General features: G+C 42.2%; 1 protein-coding gene across 2 annotated transcripts in view; it reads right to left on the bottom strand.

Moving 5' to 3' along the window:
* Positions 1-2,203: 2,203 nt before the first annotated feature.
* The window catches only part of LOC126356020 (armadillo repeat-containing X-linked protein 4-like), a 264,347-nt gene continuing 247,046 nt past the window's right edge, over positions 2,204-19,504 (bottom strand). The window contains exons 3-4 of one of the 2 annotated variants that reach the window (XM_050006674.1): positions 3,024-3,641; positions 2,214-2,843 (exon numbers count right to left, since the gene is read on the bottom strand). In XM_050006674.1, the coding sequence (XP_049862631.1) occupies positions 2,383-2,843; positions 3,024-3,641 (1,079 nt within the window). In that variant the 3' untranslated portion in view covers positions 2,214-2,382. Of the gene's footprint in view, positions 3,642-19,504 lie in introns of both variants that reach the window. The other variant, XM_050006673.1, reaches the window with a different exon arrangement.

Raw genomic sequence — 19,504 nt, 5'->3', positions numbered from 1 at the left:
TTTAAATTTTCATCATTCAGAGAGAGACCAGACAAAATGTGACAGAAGCGAATAAATCTGAAAATTGTTGTCATAACTGGTTGTGAACCCACGCTTTGGATGGACTAAATTGGCGAAGGGCTTCTGAATGTTGGGAATGGAACCGACGGATGTAATGTTAAGTATCACACAGCTTTTATAAATGGTAAAACTTTCAGGTCGTTATGACAAACGTCGTAATTTTTTTTTCGTAATTTGGAAGAGAATCATATCAGCGTTTTGAATACTGAGATAATTTATTGGCAATAATCGAAGAGTCTGCCACTAACGGCAGTGTAACTTGCAGCAGTTACTTTACACAACTAATAGTTGATTCTAATTACTAAAGTCATTTTCCATATTAGGAGCAATGTTCTTACGTCGTTATATCCATTCTGGGCACCTGTTGCAGTGACAAAGTGAATCGGTAAAACATATCAGGTTATTCTAGTTCAACATGCAATCTAACATAACGCGTAATGGTAATTTTGCGTTTCGTTGAAGAGTGGTGTTTACACAGAAGTGGGTGTGCAGGAAATCGCAGGTACTAAATACGTGTGGGTATATGGTCATCTTACTGTAGTGCTAAATCCAAATTTACGGTGTCAGGTTTTTGTTTCGCACACCACGCCATCAAGCTTTTCCCGATAACATGCTATCTAGAGAGAAATGTAAGTACGAGTAAACTGTGAACGTAAAAATTACTGAAATTTTCTGGAAATTCAAAAGAACCGAACTTAACCTCAGAACTTAAATTGGAATCTGTAATTAGTATGGTTCAAAAGAGTTAAATGGCTCCAGAAACGTGCAAAATTTTTAATTCTTTTCTGTGGGTCTGTTCATTTCACCAGTGCGGGAAAAATTTCATATATAATGCAGTAAAATCGTATGATATAATCTAACAACAGCCCACAAAAATAATACACATATTTTAATTAAAAAACTTTTAAAATAATCTAAATAAAAATTCTTTTATTGCAGGATCGTATACAGAGGTGGCGCGATAGTTTAATCGCATCCTCAGGTGTATACATCTGTGAGAAATTTAATGAGAATTAGAATAACGGCAAAAAAAAACAGAAAATGGGTTTAACTTCGAGGTCATTAGGGTCGGAGCACAAGCTCAAACTGTGTCAAGGATGAGAAAAGAAATCGGCCGTGCCCTTTCAAAGGAACCATCCCGGCATTTGCCTGGAGTGATTTAGGGAAATTACGGAAAACCTAAATCTGGATGACCATAGGCCATCAATTTTGCTAACTATTACATCACCTCGCTCGGTGGTAAAAATAAGACAGTTAAACCAGAAAGACAGGGGAGCAAACAATCACATAACTAATTTAACATTAGCTAATTAAAGATACACGGATTTTCAACTTCGATAGCGTTCGAATTGTCAGAACGGTTCAAATTGGATGGTTGCAAAATGATACATACAAAATTTCAAATGGCAGCAGGGGCAGACCGAACACAGTAACAGTATATAGACAACGGAAGCGATATTCCATGCACCAAATGCAAAGCTGTCACTGTCAGTGACATCCAAGTGACGAAACATGTTTCACTTCAAGAAAGCAAATCTCGATCGAAGATTGGCTAGTCGTTTGTCCAGAAACGAATCGTTCTATATTGTACAAAATAAAATCTAAAAGGCGTAAGGAGTTATTTGTGGATTCGGAATTTCCCTTGCAACAAAGTGGAATATGTTCGGTAACTGGCACCACGTGAATCTTACACACTGAAGCAACACCTTTAAAATAATTCACTGTCTTTTGTAACTTGTTATGCGGTGGAATGGAAGCTGCTACATGTCATAGTGATAGAATTATGAACCACACACAGCCGATATGGGCCAATTCCTGTAAATAGTACACTTCATTTTTGTAAAATGTCACTTTGTTGAACATAAGCTGTCGTATGCACAGTGACAGGAATATGAGCCATAAATATCCGATATGAGTCCATCGTTGATACTAATCAAAATCCGTTAGTAAGTGCACACGAGCATTTTTGCTTCTATTTATCAGCAACTTATAACCATCACTGAAATATATTTCCTAATGGTATTAATCGACTTCTCAGCCTACAACCTTTATATTGCGTACTTTGATTTCTATGAGGATAGTTTTAGGCAGTCTCATGTGTTGGTACCTGTAAATGGAACCGACAGAACAAAGAAAAATGTACTTTTTTCTTGAACATGTGAACTTTATTGCTTTGATTGATATTCAGACATAAATAAATAAAATCACAAATAATTTTATGTTACTCAAAACTATTACATTATTTAATAAATTATGTTTGAAACAAAACATGAGGTGTTAAAAGTTTTTGCTCAAGACTACAGTCTGCAATACGATAGAGAGCTATTCAGATCGTTTGACAAGATTTCCTCCACCAATCGAATCAATATTTCTGACTAGATTTCCACCTCCAATGGAATCAATGTTTCTTGGAAGATTTCCACCCCCAATGGGATCAATATTTCTTATGAGATGTCCACCTCCAAGACGATCAATGTTTCTAACTAGATTCCCACCCCCAATGGAATCAATATTTCTGACTAGATTTCCACCACCAATAGAATCAATATTTCTTAGGAGATGTCCACCTCCAATACGATCAATGGTTCTAACCAGATTTCCACCACCAATGGAATCAATATTTCTGACTAAATTTCCGCCCCCAATAGAATCTATGTCTCTAACTAGATTCCCACCTCCAATGGAATCAATGTTTCTGACTAGGTTCCCACCCCCAATGGAATCAATATTTCTGACTAGATTTCCACCACCAATAGAATCAATATTTCTTAGGAGATGCCCACCTCCAATACGATCAATGGTTCTAACCAGATTTCCACCGCCAATGGAATCAATGTTTCTGACTAAATTTCCGCCCCCAATAGAGTCTATGTTTCTAACTAAATTCCCACCCCCAATGGAATCAATGTTTCTGACTAAGTTTCCACCCCCAATGGAATCAATATTTCTTAGGAGATGTCCACCTCCAATACGATCAATGGCTCTAACCAGATTTCCACCACCAATGGAATCGATGTTTCTGACTAAATTACCACCCCCAATGGAATCAATGTTTCTGACTAGATTTACACCTCCAATGGAGTCAATATTTCTTGGGAGATTTCCACCTCCAATTGAATCAATATTTCTAATGAGATGTCCACCACCAATACGATCAATTGTCCTTACCAGATTCCCACCACCAATAGAGTCAATGTTCCTCACTAAATTCCCGCCTCCAATGGAATCAATGTTCCTTACTAGATTTCCTCCACCAAGTGAATCAATGTTTCTCACTAAGTTTCCCCCACCAATGGAATCAATGTTTCTAACAAGGTTTCCACCTCCAATTGAATCGATATTTCTGACTAGATGTCCACCTCCAATAGAATCAATATTTCTGGGGAGATTCCCTCCCCCAATTGGGTCAATATTTCTCACCAGATTCCCTCCTCCTATTGAATCAATATTTCTAACCAGATTTTCACTTCCTTTGTGATCAAGGCCTGAAGAATCACTGTTGTGATGACTGGTAGATTCTTTCTTGGAGTGCTGGAAGATAGCCTTCAGTGTATCTAGCTCGTTAACGGAGTAATCAGCACCTGTAACAGAAGAAATTTCTCAATTATGGCCTATTGTTTTAATTTTAGTAGCTTCATTTAAAACTCTCTTTTACAGACACTTGATTTGCGATATGTATGCTAATGAAAGACATGCCAAAGAATAGGCGTTATATTACTTAGAAAACTGCACAGCAAATAATCATGGAATAATTACGTAATGAATATCACATGAAGTTGTTATTAGTAATGTACGTTTATAATTGCTGCCTGATTTATGTCGTGGGACTAATTCAAGTTGTTAATAATATTTTTAAGTCTTACTATGTTTAACTTGAAAAGAGCGAAAGGTACATGTGCTCATAGTCCGGCGCTATAGAACAATCGTACGTTACTAACAGGAATTTTCTATCCCGTTTCTGTGACTATTAATTGGTTCTCTCACTCAGCAAGAAGTTTCTTAGACTTGGATCTCAGGTAAATATGGGGATATTATGACAGAAGATGTTCCGAGACAGGTACATGACAGACAGCTAAAGAATGAAACTGAATCAATTATGCATCATTAAAAAAATTGCCGTAGGTACGATGAAAATTCATGTAAGCTTATTAAGATCAGTGCGCCATAAATTTTATGTTTATTCAGTCACTTGAGAAATTTTTCCCTCAGGTGGAATCAGTTTCCAGTCAGACTGAAATACTCGTTAATGAACCTACTTTATGAGATGGGTAGGAGATGATTACCAACCTATTTCTTTGTTAACAGTGTTTTCAAAAATGTGTGAGAAAGCAGTGAGTAGGAGTGTAGTAGCACAACTCAGAACATATAATTTGCTAATTTGCTATCAGGTTCGCAGTTTGTTTTCAGGGATGCCTTACAATAGATGAGAACTTCTGTCTGAAATCTGTTATTTATTCGTTCGCTGTCTTACAATTTTTTCATGTTTCACAAACTCCTTAATTCTTTGTTCATAAATAATTTTCTATTCAAAATTCTGTAAACTATATACTGACTCCTTCCATGACCAAGTAGCTTTTGCTCGCATGGTTCCAGGGAATCTGGTGGATAAATAAATTGTTCATTCTGTCTCTCAAGGTGTTTCCCGTTTATCGCTTCACTTCAGGTTATGCCAGCCTTGCCTCTATTAAACTAAATTATTTTCGCATCTATCTTCCATAAACGTGAAAAATGCAACGAATTTCGACCTCCTCATAGAAATGAGGGAATAGGGAATGGCTGCCTTAATCATTAATAAATTAACGCAAATTCTGATCTCGTTTTGCAACAGTATCTCCTTAGAACGAAGCCTTTCTTTGTCTTGTCTATTCTGAGGACAGACAATCATTTGACTGGCAACGGCCACTAGTGACGATTTATAATCGTGGGATGATTATTCCCCTGTAAGCTAATTTTCGAGCTACTATAATCTCATCGTCAGAAGTTGTTTCACTGAAGCCTAATTGGACACCTGTCTTCCTACATGTTTGTAAATGTGGTCGGTTCCCCTTTGCATCCTCTGGATATCTGATGGTTGCGAATGGCTCCAGTGATTGTTCAGCGGCATTACGGTCAAGTTAATTTCCAAGTTGTCCGCCTGTTTACTCGCATTACGTTACACATAAAGCACACTGTTCTCTACTGGTAGTTAAATCAGAGCAAGAAAGAGAAAACACTTTGTGTTAGGGACTGGAACTCGACCGGCGACGCGTGTGTACCTCTGACCTGAGCACGCGATCGCCTTTGCCGTGACGTGGCTCGTTAAGGCAGGCAGCAAGGGGCTAGGCGTGTCGCCAGTAATAATTCAGAGGCCTCGTTAAGCCGGCAGTTCACACTGCAGGCGCGGGACGCCATCCGGGCCTACCTGTTGGATTCACTGAGATTCGCACACCTCTCTGCAGTGGAATGTCCACTCGTAGTATAACTTCCTGCCGCAGTGGGTTTTGCTGATTGGTTTCTTATTTTCTCTGTGTCCGAGAGTTCATTTAAACCAAAAAATATGATTGCATTAATTTTATGTAGTTGTGTTTTCATGTAAGTGAACCATTTTTGAAACTGTTGATGATACAAATTAACAATACTGAATTTTGGTCGAGAGCGTACCAATGTTAGGGCACACAAATACATGTAGCGCCTTCCATTTATCCTGAAAACCCCAAATAACTTTTTGTCCAGAAGCAAAATTAAAAAAAAGTATGAAGCCAATGGTGTTTAGATACTAGGGCGACTTTAACCAGCATGGCTGCTTTTATTGCACCTTTGATAGTTACGAAGATTTGAACAGCGGTACATCCATTTTAAGTAGCACGCTTTATTTTTTGTTTGGTCATATACTTCCTTTGCTAAAGACATGTCCCAAAATTTATGACACTGAGCAATTCGCGTAATCATGACAATGCTTGTACGCGGGATAACATAACTCGTTCACGTGTTGGAGTTACAGCACACAATGCTTGTACGCGGGATAACATAACTCGTTCACGTGTTGGAGTTACAGCACACAATGCTTGTACGCGGGATAACATACCTCGTTCACGTGTTGGAGTTCCAGCACACAATGCGTGTACGCGGGATAATATAACTCGTTCACGTGTTGGAGTTACAGCACACAATGCTTGTACGCGGGATAACATAACTCGTTCACGTGTTGGAGTTCTAGCACACAATGCTTGTACGCGGGATAACATAACTCGTTCACGTGTTGGAGTTCCAGCACACAATGCTTGTATGCGGGATAACATAACTCGTTCACGTGTTGGAGTTCCAGCACACAATGCTTGTACGCGGGATAACATAACTCGTTCACGTGTTGGAGTTCCAGCACACAATGCTTGTATGTGGGATAACATAACTCGTTCACGTGTTGGAGTTCCAGCACACAATGCTTGTATGCGGGATAACATAACTCGTTCACGTGTTGGAGTTCCAGCACACAATGCTTGTACGCGGGATAACATAACTCGTTCACGTGTTGGAGTTCCAGCACACAATGCTTGTATGGGGGATAACATAACTTGTTCACATGTTGGAGTTCCAGCACACAATGCTTGTATGCGGGATAACATAAGTCGTTCACGTGTCGGAGTTCCAGCACACAATGCTTGTATGCGGGATAACATAACTCGTTCACGTGTTGGAGTTCCAGCACACAATGCTTGTATGCGGGATAACATAACTCGTTCACGTGTTGGAGTTCCAGCACACAATGCTTGTATGCGGGATAACATAAGTCGTTCACGTGTTGGAGTTCCAGCACACAATGCTTGTATGCGGGATAACATAACTCGTTCACGTGTTGGAGTTCCAGCACACAATGCTTGTATGCGGGATAACATAACTCGTTCACGTGTTGGAGTTCCAGCACACAATGCTTGTATGCGGGATAACATAACTCATTCACTTGTTGGAGTAGGCAGTAAACAAATGGAAATACACGGGAAATGCGCACTAGTCACTCAATCAACCGTTTTCAGTTGATGGTTTGTGTGAGTACATTATAGGCCTACACCAACGAAGAAAACGTGAAATGCTACCCATCTATGGAGAAAGTAATTTAGAAGAACAGAAACTGGAATGTTGCTTTCTTATTTGCAATGCGGGTACATATAGTACTGTACTATAGTATCGTTAAACGATATGGTGTGTACAGTAAAGACTGTCTGTAATTAAAAATTATATCATCAGTCCTCTTCTTTTATTGTGGTTAAACTGAAGGCGGCTAACTGATGTTCACTTTGCCTGTATTTCCATTTGCTTACTACCGACTCCAGCAACTGGACTGTGTCAACTTCCTGTTCTGTTTTTAATAACATATTTACATGATCGGTACACTGTGACACGTTTTTGAACAGGTCTTGATTACCGAATAAAACATACAGCTTGCAACTGGAAAACGACGTTCTGCTGTTTATATCTTCGTAATGATTCAAGGTACAAGATACGCAATCATGCTGGTTAATGTCACACTGGAAGCTAAACAAAATTTGCTTGAAGCATTTTTTTTATGTTGCTACTTGGAGTGTTCAGGATATATAGTACATCCAGTACATATATTTTCACATGAATTCCAAATGAGATTAAAGGCCTTTCAAAAATGGTTCAAATGGCTCTGAGCACTATGGGACTTAACTTCTGAGGTCATCAGTCACCTAGAACTTAGAACAACTTAAACCTAACTAACCTAAGGACATCACACACATCCATGCCCGAGGCAGGATTCGAACCTGAGACAGTAGCGGTAGCGCGGTTCCAGACTGTAGCGCCTAGAACCGCTCGGCCACCCTGGCCGGCAAAGACCTTTCAGCAACACTTGATCTTCAGTAACAACGTCAAAATTTATCATCTACTACGAATTAGTTTCGATTGTTAACACGTTTTCGTGACTGACTGACATCATAACTAAAATAGCATGAAGGCCATGTTGATTCCAGTAGCATGTTTCATCTCAGGCTTCTATTAAGACTAATTGTGATCGAATCAGAGTTTCGAAGCAAACACAATTAAATTAAAGAACAGCTCGCTCACAGATAATTACATTAACATCTGTCTCTCGGTTTATTAGACGATATGAACGTACTTAGTAAATTCAAACGACGCCGTAAAGGCGAATAAATTATGTTTTCTGTACTGTCGCAGAGCTTTTAATCTTCAAATTGGAGATTCATTTCTGCCTGATTATTTGAGAAATAAATTCACTTTTCATCCTTGTAGAAGCGATTTATAATTAGCTACTGGGATTAAACTGTATTTCATTTGAAATATTCCTTTTTTATTGGGGACTGTGCAAATTAACTTTAGGTGCAACGAGTTTCATATCGTCTGCTTTCTTACGTAGCAATAATGATTCAAGTGACGAGCAAGGAAATTACAAGCAAAATTCATTTTTCACTGTTTCGGATGTAGAAACCTTTTTTGTACTGTGTCTCAGAGATGTAGAATAAACATTAGTTTTATTATGGCTCTGTGGTTCGACTCTTTGTATGCCTCTCATATACTGTCTCGGCGATTCTTTCGTGTGATGTACATTGGTGGAAGAAGAATCGTTCTGCACTCTGTCGCAAATAATGTCCCACGAAAAACACGTTGTTTCCTCTCCAGGAATTCCCATTTGTGTTCACGGAGCATTTCTGTAACACTCAAGTTTTGGTTACATCCACCAGTGGCAAATCTTGCAGCACGTATCTGAATTGCTTCGATACCTTCCTTTAATCCAACTTGGTGAGGTTCTCAAACGCATGTTGTTTGTTGTTGAGGTCTTCAGTCCAGAGACTGGTTTGACGTAGCTCTCCACCCGACTCTATCCTGTGCAAGCTGTTTTTATCTCCCAGTACCTACTGCAACCTACATCCTCCTGAATCTGATTAGTGTATTCATCTCTTGGTTTCCCTCTACGAATTTTACCCTCCACACTGCCCTCCAATGCTAAATTTGTGATCCCTTGATGCTTCAAAACATGTCCTACCAACCGATCCCTTCTTCTAGTCAAGTTGTGCCACAAACTTCTCTTCTCCCCAATCCTATTTAACACCTCCTCATTAGTTACGTGATCTATCCACCGTATCTTCAGTATTCTTCTGTAGCACCACATTTCAAAAGCTTCTATTCTCTTCTTGTCCAAACTAGTTATCGTCCATGTTTCACTTCCATACATGGCTACACTCCAAACAAATATTTTCAGAAATGACTTCCTGACACTTAAATCTATATTCGATGTTAACAAGTTTCTCTACTTCAGAAACGCTTTCCTTGCCATTGCCAGTCTACATTTTATATCCTCTCTACTTCGACCATCATCAGTTATTTTACTTCCTAAATAGCAACATTTACATTCACAACAACAGTTGAGATTAGCATCCCGCAGGTTATACAAAGGCTTCATATCTTCGCACAAAGTTCACTTATGTCCATTTGACAATCTCGACGTCGCAGGCAGCGAGTATTCCTCCCATGAGATCCTCTACCGACCGGCCAGGTCTATGGCAAAGTGACTTTTCCCCTGTGTCCACAAGAAAAAGTGATGGGAGCGGCGTTGCATCAGATGACCGGGCTAGCTACGAACACAACTTCCTCTCTCTCCACCTTTCAGAGCAGGTCTCACACAGGTGTTCGATAAAGAGGCCATTGTAGATGGAACACATACGCTAGGACAGCTAATCGGCCGTGGTATTTAATACGAACCGTACACGTTTCGCTTTAAATGAATTAGAGAAATCACGAAAACCTAAATCTGGATTTCGTCCTCGGACAGTGGTTTCATCTGCTGTCCTCCGGAAAACACGTCTTGCACTTCCTTAGGACGTCAGGGCTGTAGCCACAATTCTTATACTGCTTTTCAGAATGTGCGTCCCATCACGTGCAACCGATCGAAGGCTTCTCATTCCTTCAGCATGAATTGCTTCTTCTAAGTCTTTGTTGTCCTTTGTTGTTCCTCGTGGCCGTAGGGACAGTCTTGGGTGTATGTTATATGTCAGATCGCTCCGAAGTGGGCACTTGGCTCAATGCAACCTTTCAGTTTCCCTGAGCTTCCTGGTTAGCTGACGAAAATCACACCTACTAATTTCTCAGTCAACTAAAACACCGGTTCTACGGCCGAGATGGTGACTCTTCACTTCTACCTGCAAACATGGACTACATTCTTGCAGACCGTTATATCAACACCGACAATGTAAGCGCACACACCTCTCAATCTTCAGTTTATTTCCTATTACTATCCATCATGATTTGCGTCTCCATGTTAGTAGAGATTACATAACCTCTAGTATTAATGAGCACTTAAAACATCAGTATACATCTTCATAGAAACAAAGATTTGTAAATTCACATAATGCACAGCCACAGTTATACACCCTTGCCTTCGTCGCTTTCAATTCAATACGTTTCATTCAGCATTCCATTACTCACAGTAATATACACTAATGTTCATAAATTAAGGATAACTACAGAATTGGCGCCACATAACGTGGCACTACACAAACTGGCGCTAATAGTATTCTGTAAGTCCATGGTATTGGTGATAAGTTGAGAAAACCGTTCCGAAACACATGTGCTACAAAACTCCACTGTATCCTGCGCATGTACCTCGACATCAATATGGGATATGATCACCATGCACATGTACACAGGCCGCACAACAGGTTGGCATACTCTGGATGAAGTGGTCGAGCAGCTGCTGGGGTATAGCCTCCAATTCTTGCAACAGTGCCTGACGGAGCGCCTGAAGTGTCCTAGGGGTTTGAAGGCGTGCAACGATACGTCGACCGAAAGCATCCCAGACGTGCTCGATGGGGTTCAGGTCTGGAAAACAGGCAGGCCACTCTATTCGCCTGATATCTTCTGTTTCAAGGCACTTCTCCACGATGGCATCTCGGTGGGTCCGTGCGTTACTATCCATCAGGAGGAAGGTGGGGCTCACTGCACTCGTGAAGAGGCGAACATACTGGTGCAAAATGATGTCCCGATACACCTGAGCTGTTACAGTTACATGCAGGGGTGCACGTGCACCAATCATAATCCCACACCACACCATCAAACCACGACCTCCATACAGGTCCCCTTCAAGGATATTAAGAGGCTGATATCTGGTTCCTGGTTCACCCCAGATGAAAACCGGGCGAGAATCACAGTTCAGACTATACCTGGACTCGTCCGTGAACATAATCTGGGACCACTGTTCCAATGACCATGTACTGCGTTCTTGACACCAGGCTTTACGGGCTCTTCTGTGACCAGGGGTCTATGGAATGCACCTAGCATGTCTCCGGGCGAATAAACCATGTCTGTTCAGTCGGCTGTAGATTGTGTGTCTGGAGACAACTGTTCCAGTGGCTGCGGTAAGGTCCCCGAGCAAGGCTACGTGCAGTACTCCGTGGGCGTCTGCGGGCACTAATGGTGAGATATTGGTCTTCTTGTGGTGTTGTACACTATGAATCTCCCGTACTGTAGTGCCTGGGCGTGGTTTCTGGCTGATGCAATCGTTACCATAATCTTGAGATCACACTTTGTGGCACACGGACGGCCCGTGCTACAACCTGTTGTGTTTGACCAGCCTCCAGTCGCCGTAGTATTGTACCCCTCATAACGTCATCAATATGTGTTCTTTGAGCCATTTTCAAAACACAGTCACAATTAGCACGTCTGTCTACGTCTGTGCACTTACTCGCTGCACCGCACTCTGACATGCACCAACACACCTCTGCGTATGTGGACTGCTGCCAGCGCCACCGTGCGACGACCGCAGGTCAAATGCACCGCATGGTCATACCCCGAGGTGATTTAAACCCACAAATCGCCCACCAGAGCGGTGTTTCAGCATGTATCAGCATTATCCTTAATTTATGGGCATAAGTGTATTTTCCCTTTTCTCTCATCCGTTAAAGTTTCTATGATGATCGCGAAAATAAAATTTACAGCAGCATCAGCTAACACACGTATTGGTGTGCCATTCTGAGATATAAATCTATAGAAAATAGATAGAAGAAGAATTATATTACAGTTAATAGGCAGTAAGGATGCGAAGATGCAAATCGACTTACCTGCTTTTACGGAAGACGAGTGGTTGCCGGACAGCACGAGCACAAGAAATTCCAGCGGACGCTGTCACTGGACACAGTAACAACACGGACGGACGGCGACGGTGCACACATGGACTTCAGACGTTGAACATGGGACATCCACAATGTTCGTTTATCACGAGACAACAAATACATGACTACGAGATGACGTGAAAGTATAATGTATTACACAGTCATCTTCTAATATTAACATTTAACATATCTGTACAAGAATTACAATGCACACAAAGGAATGGTAGTAGCCACGAGCAATTTACATTGATAATTACTGATTCCTGGAAAGGATAACTTTGTCACACAAATACCAACTGTTATCTCGTACAGCCTTCCTGACGATTCACAGCTTTCAATAGAATATTTTCTCTCATTTAGAATCGGACATGTAACCTTCTGACTAGGTGCCGGGTCCGTAAGCCCACCAAGCAAATACTGTTTCTGGTGGCATAAAAGCGAGTTTCATGGCTAAATTTTTATTTATAAGAAGATCATCCAGAATGATTCAATTTTCAGGAAACTTGTGGTAATAAATACTCCTTGCTGCACTCGCTGGACAGTGTGTCTAAGGCGTTCAGCCAGACCGAATTGTCTCCAAACACGTCTCCGTCGATTGTCTAGTTGAAGGCATATGCGACACTCATCGGTGAAGAGAACGTGATGCTAATCCTCAACGGTCCATTCGGCATGTTGATGGACCCATCTGTACCGCGCTGCATAGTGTCGTGGTTGCAAAGATAGACCTCGCTATGGGCGTCGGGAGTGAAGTTGCGCATCATACAGCGTATTGCGGTCAGTTTGAGTCGTTACACGGCGCCCTGTGGTGTACGAAAAGCATTATTCGACATGGCGGCGTTTGTTCCACCGAGCCATAATCCGCAAATAGCGGTGATCTAAAGCAGTAGTAGCCCTTCGGTGGCCTGAGCGAGGTATGACATCGACAGTTCCTGTCTCTCTGTATGTCTCCCATGTCCGAACAACATCGCTTTGATTCACTCCGAGTCGCCTGGACAATCCCCTTGTTGAGAGTCCTTCCTGGCACAAAGAAGCAATGCGAACGCTATCGATCAGCGGTATTGACCGTCTAGGCACGGTTCAACTACAGACAACACGAGCCGTGTACTCCGTCCTGGTGGAATGACTGGAACTGATCGGCTGTCGAACCCCTCCTTCTGCTCATGCATGGTTGTTTACATCTTTGGGCGGGTTCAGTGACATCTGTGAACAGTCAAAGGTTCTGTGTCTGTACCACAATATCCACAATCAACGTCTATCTTCAGGAGTTCTCGGAACTGTGGTGATTCAAAACTTTTTTTGATGTGTGTATTATTAGTTAAAACAACTGTTTTCCACTGGTTTTGAATCTCTCCTCCAGCTTTTGTCATGTTATGTTAATATTTTCACTACCTTCTACAATCAGTTTAGAATATTCTAGCTTTTGTCTGCCCCTTTTACTCATATTTTTCACCTCTATTGTTTCTTCCAGCACAAGCATGTATGTGGACAAACAGCTGTTTAATGGAATAACGACGATGACAATGTGGCCAGACTGGTACTTGAACCCGGATTTTCCTCTAATCTAGAGCGATCGTTCTGCCATTATTCTTTCTGAGGACTCTTCAAGGGCACGTCCAGACTTCTAAATGTCGTCAACCTGCAACACAGACATTGCAATATCGTATTTATCCGCCGACAGTGGGCAAGTGAGTTTCAATAAAAATCGCTCCCGGCAGCCACGGTGGCCGAGCGGTTCTAGGCGCTTCAGTCCGGAACCGCGCGATTGCTACTGTCGCAGGTTCGAATCCTGCCTCGGGCATGGATGTGTGTGATGTCCTTAGGTTTAAGTAGTTCTAAGTTCTCGGGGACTGCTGACCTCAGATGTTAAGTCCCATGGTGCTCAGAGCCATTTGAACCATATTTTGAAAAATCACTTCCCTGGAAGGGAACATTCGTAATGGATGTGCGAGTTCTAGACACATAGTTGACGAAATATGAAATTTTGACCGGGAACTGTGCTCGGATAGCTTAATGGTAGGGCAACTGCTCACAGTAAACAGAAAATCCGGGTTCGAATCCCGGACTGGCACAAATTTTCATTGGCGTTGTTCCATTATATAGCTGACGGTTGTCCATATTCGAAACTGCGAATAAATTTTATGTATTTCATAACGGCTGTAGTCCCCGCAGTGCCTACATCGTGCTTCTGAACAACCAAAATACGTATGGTATTGTGATAAGGTTCTTACGTTTTTCCCATGTTTTTTAGCACTTTCTCATTTAGTACTTCAACAGTTCACCTAATGTATAGCATTGGTCGAGGACACCAAATAGCAAAATCTTTCAGTTTCTTTCTCTGATTCTGCCGTTACAGCTCGTTCTTCCGCCAGCTACTCATGTTAAGCCAGGTTTTCGTGTTAAAGACACCGCCCAACTCGTAATCTGTGAAGCAGAATGTCCATCTCGTGACAGGACTCGCTGGAATGAGGAGCAGCAAAGTGCGGACGAAATCCGCCCGACGCGCCAACGCCGGCGTCGCACTCAGGCGGAGCGCTTTGCGGGAGAGTCTAATCCGGCCGCCTAAGGCGCCGCCTGCCTCTGAGGTTACAGTAGAGCCCCGCTGCCGGGAGCAGCTCCACGTCGCCTTAGAACTGCAGCTGTGGAAACAGACACCTAGTCCCCTACAAATTTCTATGGCTGGAGTTTGCGGCAAGGTGTCCGAATTTGTATCTCTCAATTTATTTTCTTGTGCTGAAACCAGACTGCAGTTTCAATAGTTGGAGAACATGAAGGGCGTGTAGTAGCTGAAAGGGGATTGAGACAAGGTTGTTTTATGTACAATGAAAATGCAGTGGAGAAAAGTAAGGAGAAATTTGAAACGAGAATAAAAGCTCGCAGTGAAGAAATAAATATTTGAGGTTTGGGGATGACGCTGCAATTCTGCCAGAGTTGGCAAAAAAAAAAAAAAAAAAAAAAATTGAAAGACCAACTGAATAGAGCGGATTATATCTCGGAAAGAAGTTACAGGTAAACCGCCAAAGAACGTAAAACAGCAATGAAATGTAGTCAAATTAAATCAGGCGATGCTAAGGGAATTAGATTAGGAAATTGGCCGGTAAACGGTGTACGTTTTGTATTTGTACAGAAAAATAACTGATAATGGACGAAGTAAAGAAGATACAAAATTCAGACTGGCACTATAAAGAAAAGCTTTTCTGAAAAGAAAAAAAAATGTTAACTTGGTACATATTTCGAAGTCTTAAGCTTTTCTGGAATTATTTAAAGTGAAACATGAAGAATAAACAGTTCAGACGAGACGACTATGGAAGATTTTGTAAAGTGACGATACGGAAAAATGCTGAACATCTAGTAACTACTGACTAATGAAATCGGCAAGAAAAAAAATTATGGACATCTTGACTTAAAGAAGCAACTGGTTGACAGAACACATACCAAGGCATGGGGGAATAGTTAAACTGATAACAGAGAGATGAAGAAAAACTGTAAACTAAGACAAATAGGAGGTTACAGGAAGACTGTAGCAGTTGTCCAGAGAAGAAAAGACTTGTCGAGGACAGATCTATATCAGATTAGACATCGGACGGCAGAATTCAATAACAATACGTCGAGTTCCTGTATCATGTGCTCCTTTCTTTCCGCTTTAATGAAACTAAAAGAGCCCATAAACAGGTCACTGTATGCAAATTGTTTCTGATATTCACCTTAGTTCAAAAAATGGTTCAAATGGCTCTGAGCACTATGGGACATCTATGGTCATCACTCCGCTAGAACTACTTAAACCCAACTAACCTAAGGACATCACACAACACCCAGCCATCACGAGGCAGAGAAAATCCCAGACCCCGCCGGGAATCGAACCCGGGAACCCGGGCGTGGGAAGCGAGAACGCTACCGCACGACCACGAGATGCTGGCGACATTCAGCTTAGTATTCCCAAGAATGTTTTGTAGTCAAAGCGTGATGTGAAGTAAAATTCTGGTCAGTAACAACACACTAGATCTTTTTTTGAAGTAAGTAATAAGAAGGTGCGAGAAATTCCTATGCTGAGTGCTGCAAGTATGGAAAACACAAGTGCACTAAACCCGGAAAGTATCTGACTTCCTTCAAAACTGAAAGATATTTGTCTGAAAGTAAGCCAAAGTAAAACAAAATTTAAAGTGAGAACGAGATGCAAATATAGTAATGTTACACTGATGTCTTTTGAGACTGGTGGTTAGCCAGTAATTCGAATAATCGACGAACACAATGAAAGAAATTTCCAAAATTAATTAAAAGACTAAGAAGGACAGATCCCAATAGTAGCCCAGTCTTTCTGGCAGGAAGTATAGAGGAACCTGTTGGATGGGATGGTCTGTGAACTTGGCACAGAATTTAGATTATCGACATGACAAAGGTGATGAACGGTACACAATGAAAAATATTAATCTGCTAAAAATTTGTTCCTGAAAAGACAACAGAAGAGTTGAAATAATTTGATATAAAGAAAGACCAAGTCGATGGTGGAAACGAATGCAAACAAATGAGCACAGGCTTTTATTTCTGCGTAATTGCTCTTGTACAAGAAAATATGATCTGAAACAAGTGAAGTCTTTCCTGAAATTGCACGTGTGAAAGGTTAACCTTAGATGAAACACGGAAGACAACTGTTTAAGGATGTAACGTGAGAAGTTATACAAAGATTTTAAAATCTAAGTTGAAAGGTAATGTAAGAAATGAAGAGGTGGTTGAAGAAATGGACAAAGGTGGAAGTCTAACGATGACTTTTGTATCTCCGTCTACATCTGTTTCTGCAAATGGTGCACCGAGCGAGGTGGCGCAGTGGTTAGCACACTGGACTCGCATTCGGGAGGACGACGGTTCAACCCCGTCTCCGGCCATCCTGATTTAGGTTTTCCGTGATTTCCCTAAATCGTTTCAGGCAAATGTCGGGATGGTTCCTTTGAAAGGGCACGGCCGATTTCCTTCCCCATCCTTCCCTAATCCGAGCTTGTGCTCGGACGGGACGTTAAACGCTAAATTCCTGCTCCTCGGCAAATCATGCAGTATGACGGAGAGTGTATAATACATCAGCAGAAATTTTCCATTTTATTCGTAGACATTAGGACATTAGGTACTCCACTTTATGAGCTCGAACTTCTCTTTTAGCGTAGTGGTTACAGTGAGGGATGGGCGTATGTGTTAGAGGAGATAGTATATCTGTTGACTCGTTTTGAAATATAGGCTCTCGAAATTTTGTTAGCAGCGCTCTCAGAGATAAACATCGCATTTACTATGTTTAGAATCCACTGTTGATCTTTGTACCAGACGCTGTTATTGTTTTATGACGAGTTTCTGCCGATGTTACCTCCCCGTGAAGAAGTCTGTCTGCGAGGAGCCTCTTAGGTGTACAGCTGCCATGCGCAAAAGAAGTGACGGGGGCACGATCATGAATTGGTGTTGAGAGGTATAACAGAGGGAAATAATCTCCGTAACCGACAAAGGATAATGTATGCAAGAAAGGGAATCGAGATTTCCAGAATGAGATTTTCACTCTGCAGCGGAGTGTGCGCTGATATGAAACTTCCTGGCAGATTAAAACTGTGTGCCGGACCGAGACTCGAACTCGGGACCTTTGCCTTTCGCGGGATAGTGCTCTACCATCTGAGTGCTTGCTCGCGAAAGGCAAAGGTCCCGAGTTCGAGTCTCGGTCCGGCACACAGTTTTAATCTCCCAGGAAATTTCGGAATGGAGATTGTTATACATGTTTTCTGAGTATCGTACCGCGTCTTAACGTTAAAAAGTATGCTGGAGAAACGAACATTTCGGCCACGGTTGCAGTGGCCTTCTTCTGAGTCTACTGGTGTGCTATAGCTGTGTGGAATGGCTTGTATTTTGTCATTACTGCTCGCTAAGCATGACTTTGCGTCACAATTAATAAAAAAAAGAGGTCGTTGTGTTGATAGGTCACTTGTGGAGCAGGGAGCGGGAACTTTACTATAACAGGTTTGTACGGGGAGGGATTGGGGATATGCTGCTGTCTATTGCTTCCTGCATTGTTTGCTATGATTGGTGCTCACTGACGAATGAGGCGTTTTCCTCCTGCTGGACGCAGGCTGCGCGGAGGCAGTTATTCGCCTCTAACCCTCGCGGCCTGTTGGACTCTCAGGGCTGGCAGGCAGGATGGGGCAAGCGTGAGTCCATCATCTCTGTTCATGTTGTCAGTGTGTTTTATTATTTCTAGGGCTTCTATGATCTTGTGTTTCGTCAAACTCTGCTGATAGGCCAGTGCGCGGGTTCTGTTAAATTTTATTACCTTGCCGCAGTCTTGCCGGTGTTCGGTCAGTGAGAACATGTCCGCCCTCGGCAGCTGGGTGGTCAGCGCGACAGAATGTCAATCCTAAGGGCCCGGGTGTGATTCCCGGCTGGGTCGGAGATTTTCTCCGCTCAGGGACTGGGTGTTGTGTTGTCCTGATCACCATCATTTCAGCCCCATCAATGCGCAAGTCGCCGAAGTGGCGTAAAATCGACAGACTTGCACCCGGCGAACGGTCTACCCGATGGGAGGCCATAATCACACGACATTTTACCGAAAACGTGCTGTGCTGCCCCAGACGAACGTTGCGCTCGTTTATCGTGTATCAAAGCAGCGGTCAAAGGAGCTGATATGGCTGACGAACAAGTTTTTATATTAACTTCAGTGTTTTATTTTGCTTCTGCTGCATTAATAAAGAGACGAGTTTAAAACGAACAGGCTATGAGGTACGTCTCGCTTAAACTGTGCCTAGAAGGATATGCACTGAAGTAGAAGCTCAGATGACAGGATTCGAATGTTCCTTGCACCTTTGTTGAGAAATCTTATCAGATTATAGGCTTTACGAAAGCCACCTGACTGCAAAAGTTACAGAGTTGCACTGAGGCTTGAATTACGGCATTTGCAGGTGGATTAGGTTACAAGCTGCGCACTATTAAGGCAGATGCTGTTCCACGCCTGCGGTAGATATTGATGTGACCGGCTTTGTGTCCGCCCTGCCATAACTCCACACAAGGACGCGCTAAGCCGTTGTTTGTTCATAGTATTGCAACATATCATTACCTGGACACGCCAGTAGGCTCGTGGTCTGTGTGTTGAGTACGTCAGGGACGATTTCCCGGGAGGAGGAGGATTTTGTCCTGCTTTGAGAGAATGGAGTGGTTTGCTTAAGCGGTTGTAGAACGGGATTTAAATGGGACACTGAAAGGATGCCAATGATAATATTCGCCGATGACATTGCCATCATCATTAGGAATGAAGAGGAAAAACAGTAGGGCTTAACAACTCACTGCTTTTGAGAGTGACCTCTCGTTCT

This window comes from Schistocerca gregaria, chromosome 3, assembly GCF_023897955.1.
Source record: "Schistocerca gregaria isolate iqSchGreg1 chromosome 3, iqSchGreg1.2, whole genome shotgun sequence".
Taxonomy (NCBI): Eukaryota; Metazoa; Arthropoda; class Insecta; order Orthoptera; family Acrididae; genus Schistocerca; species Schistocerca gregaria.
Note: the sequence above shows the minus strand (reverse complement) of the source record. Positions and strands in the feature narration are given on the sequence as shown.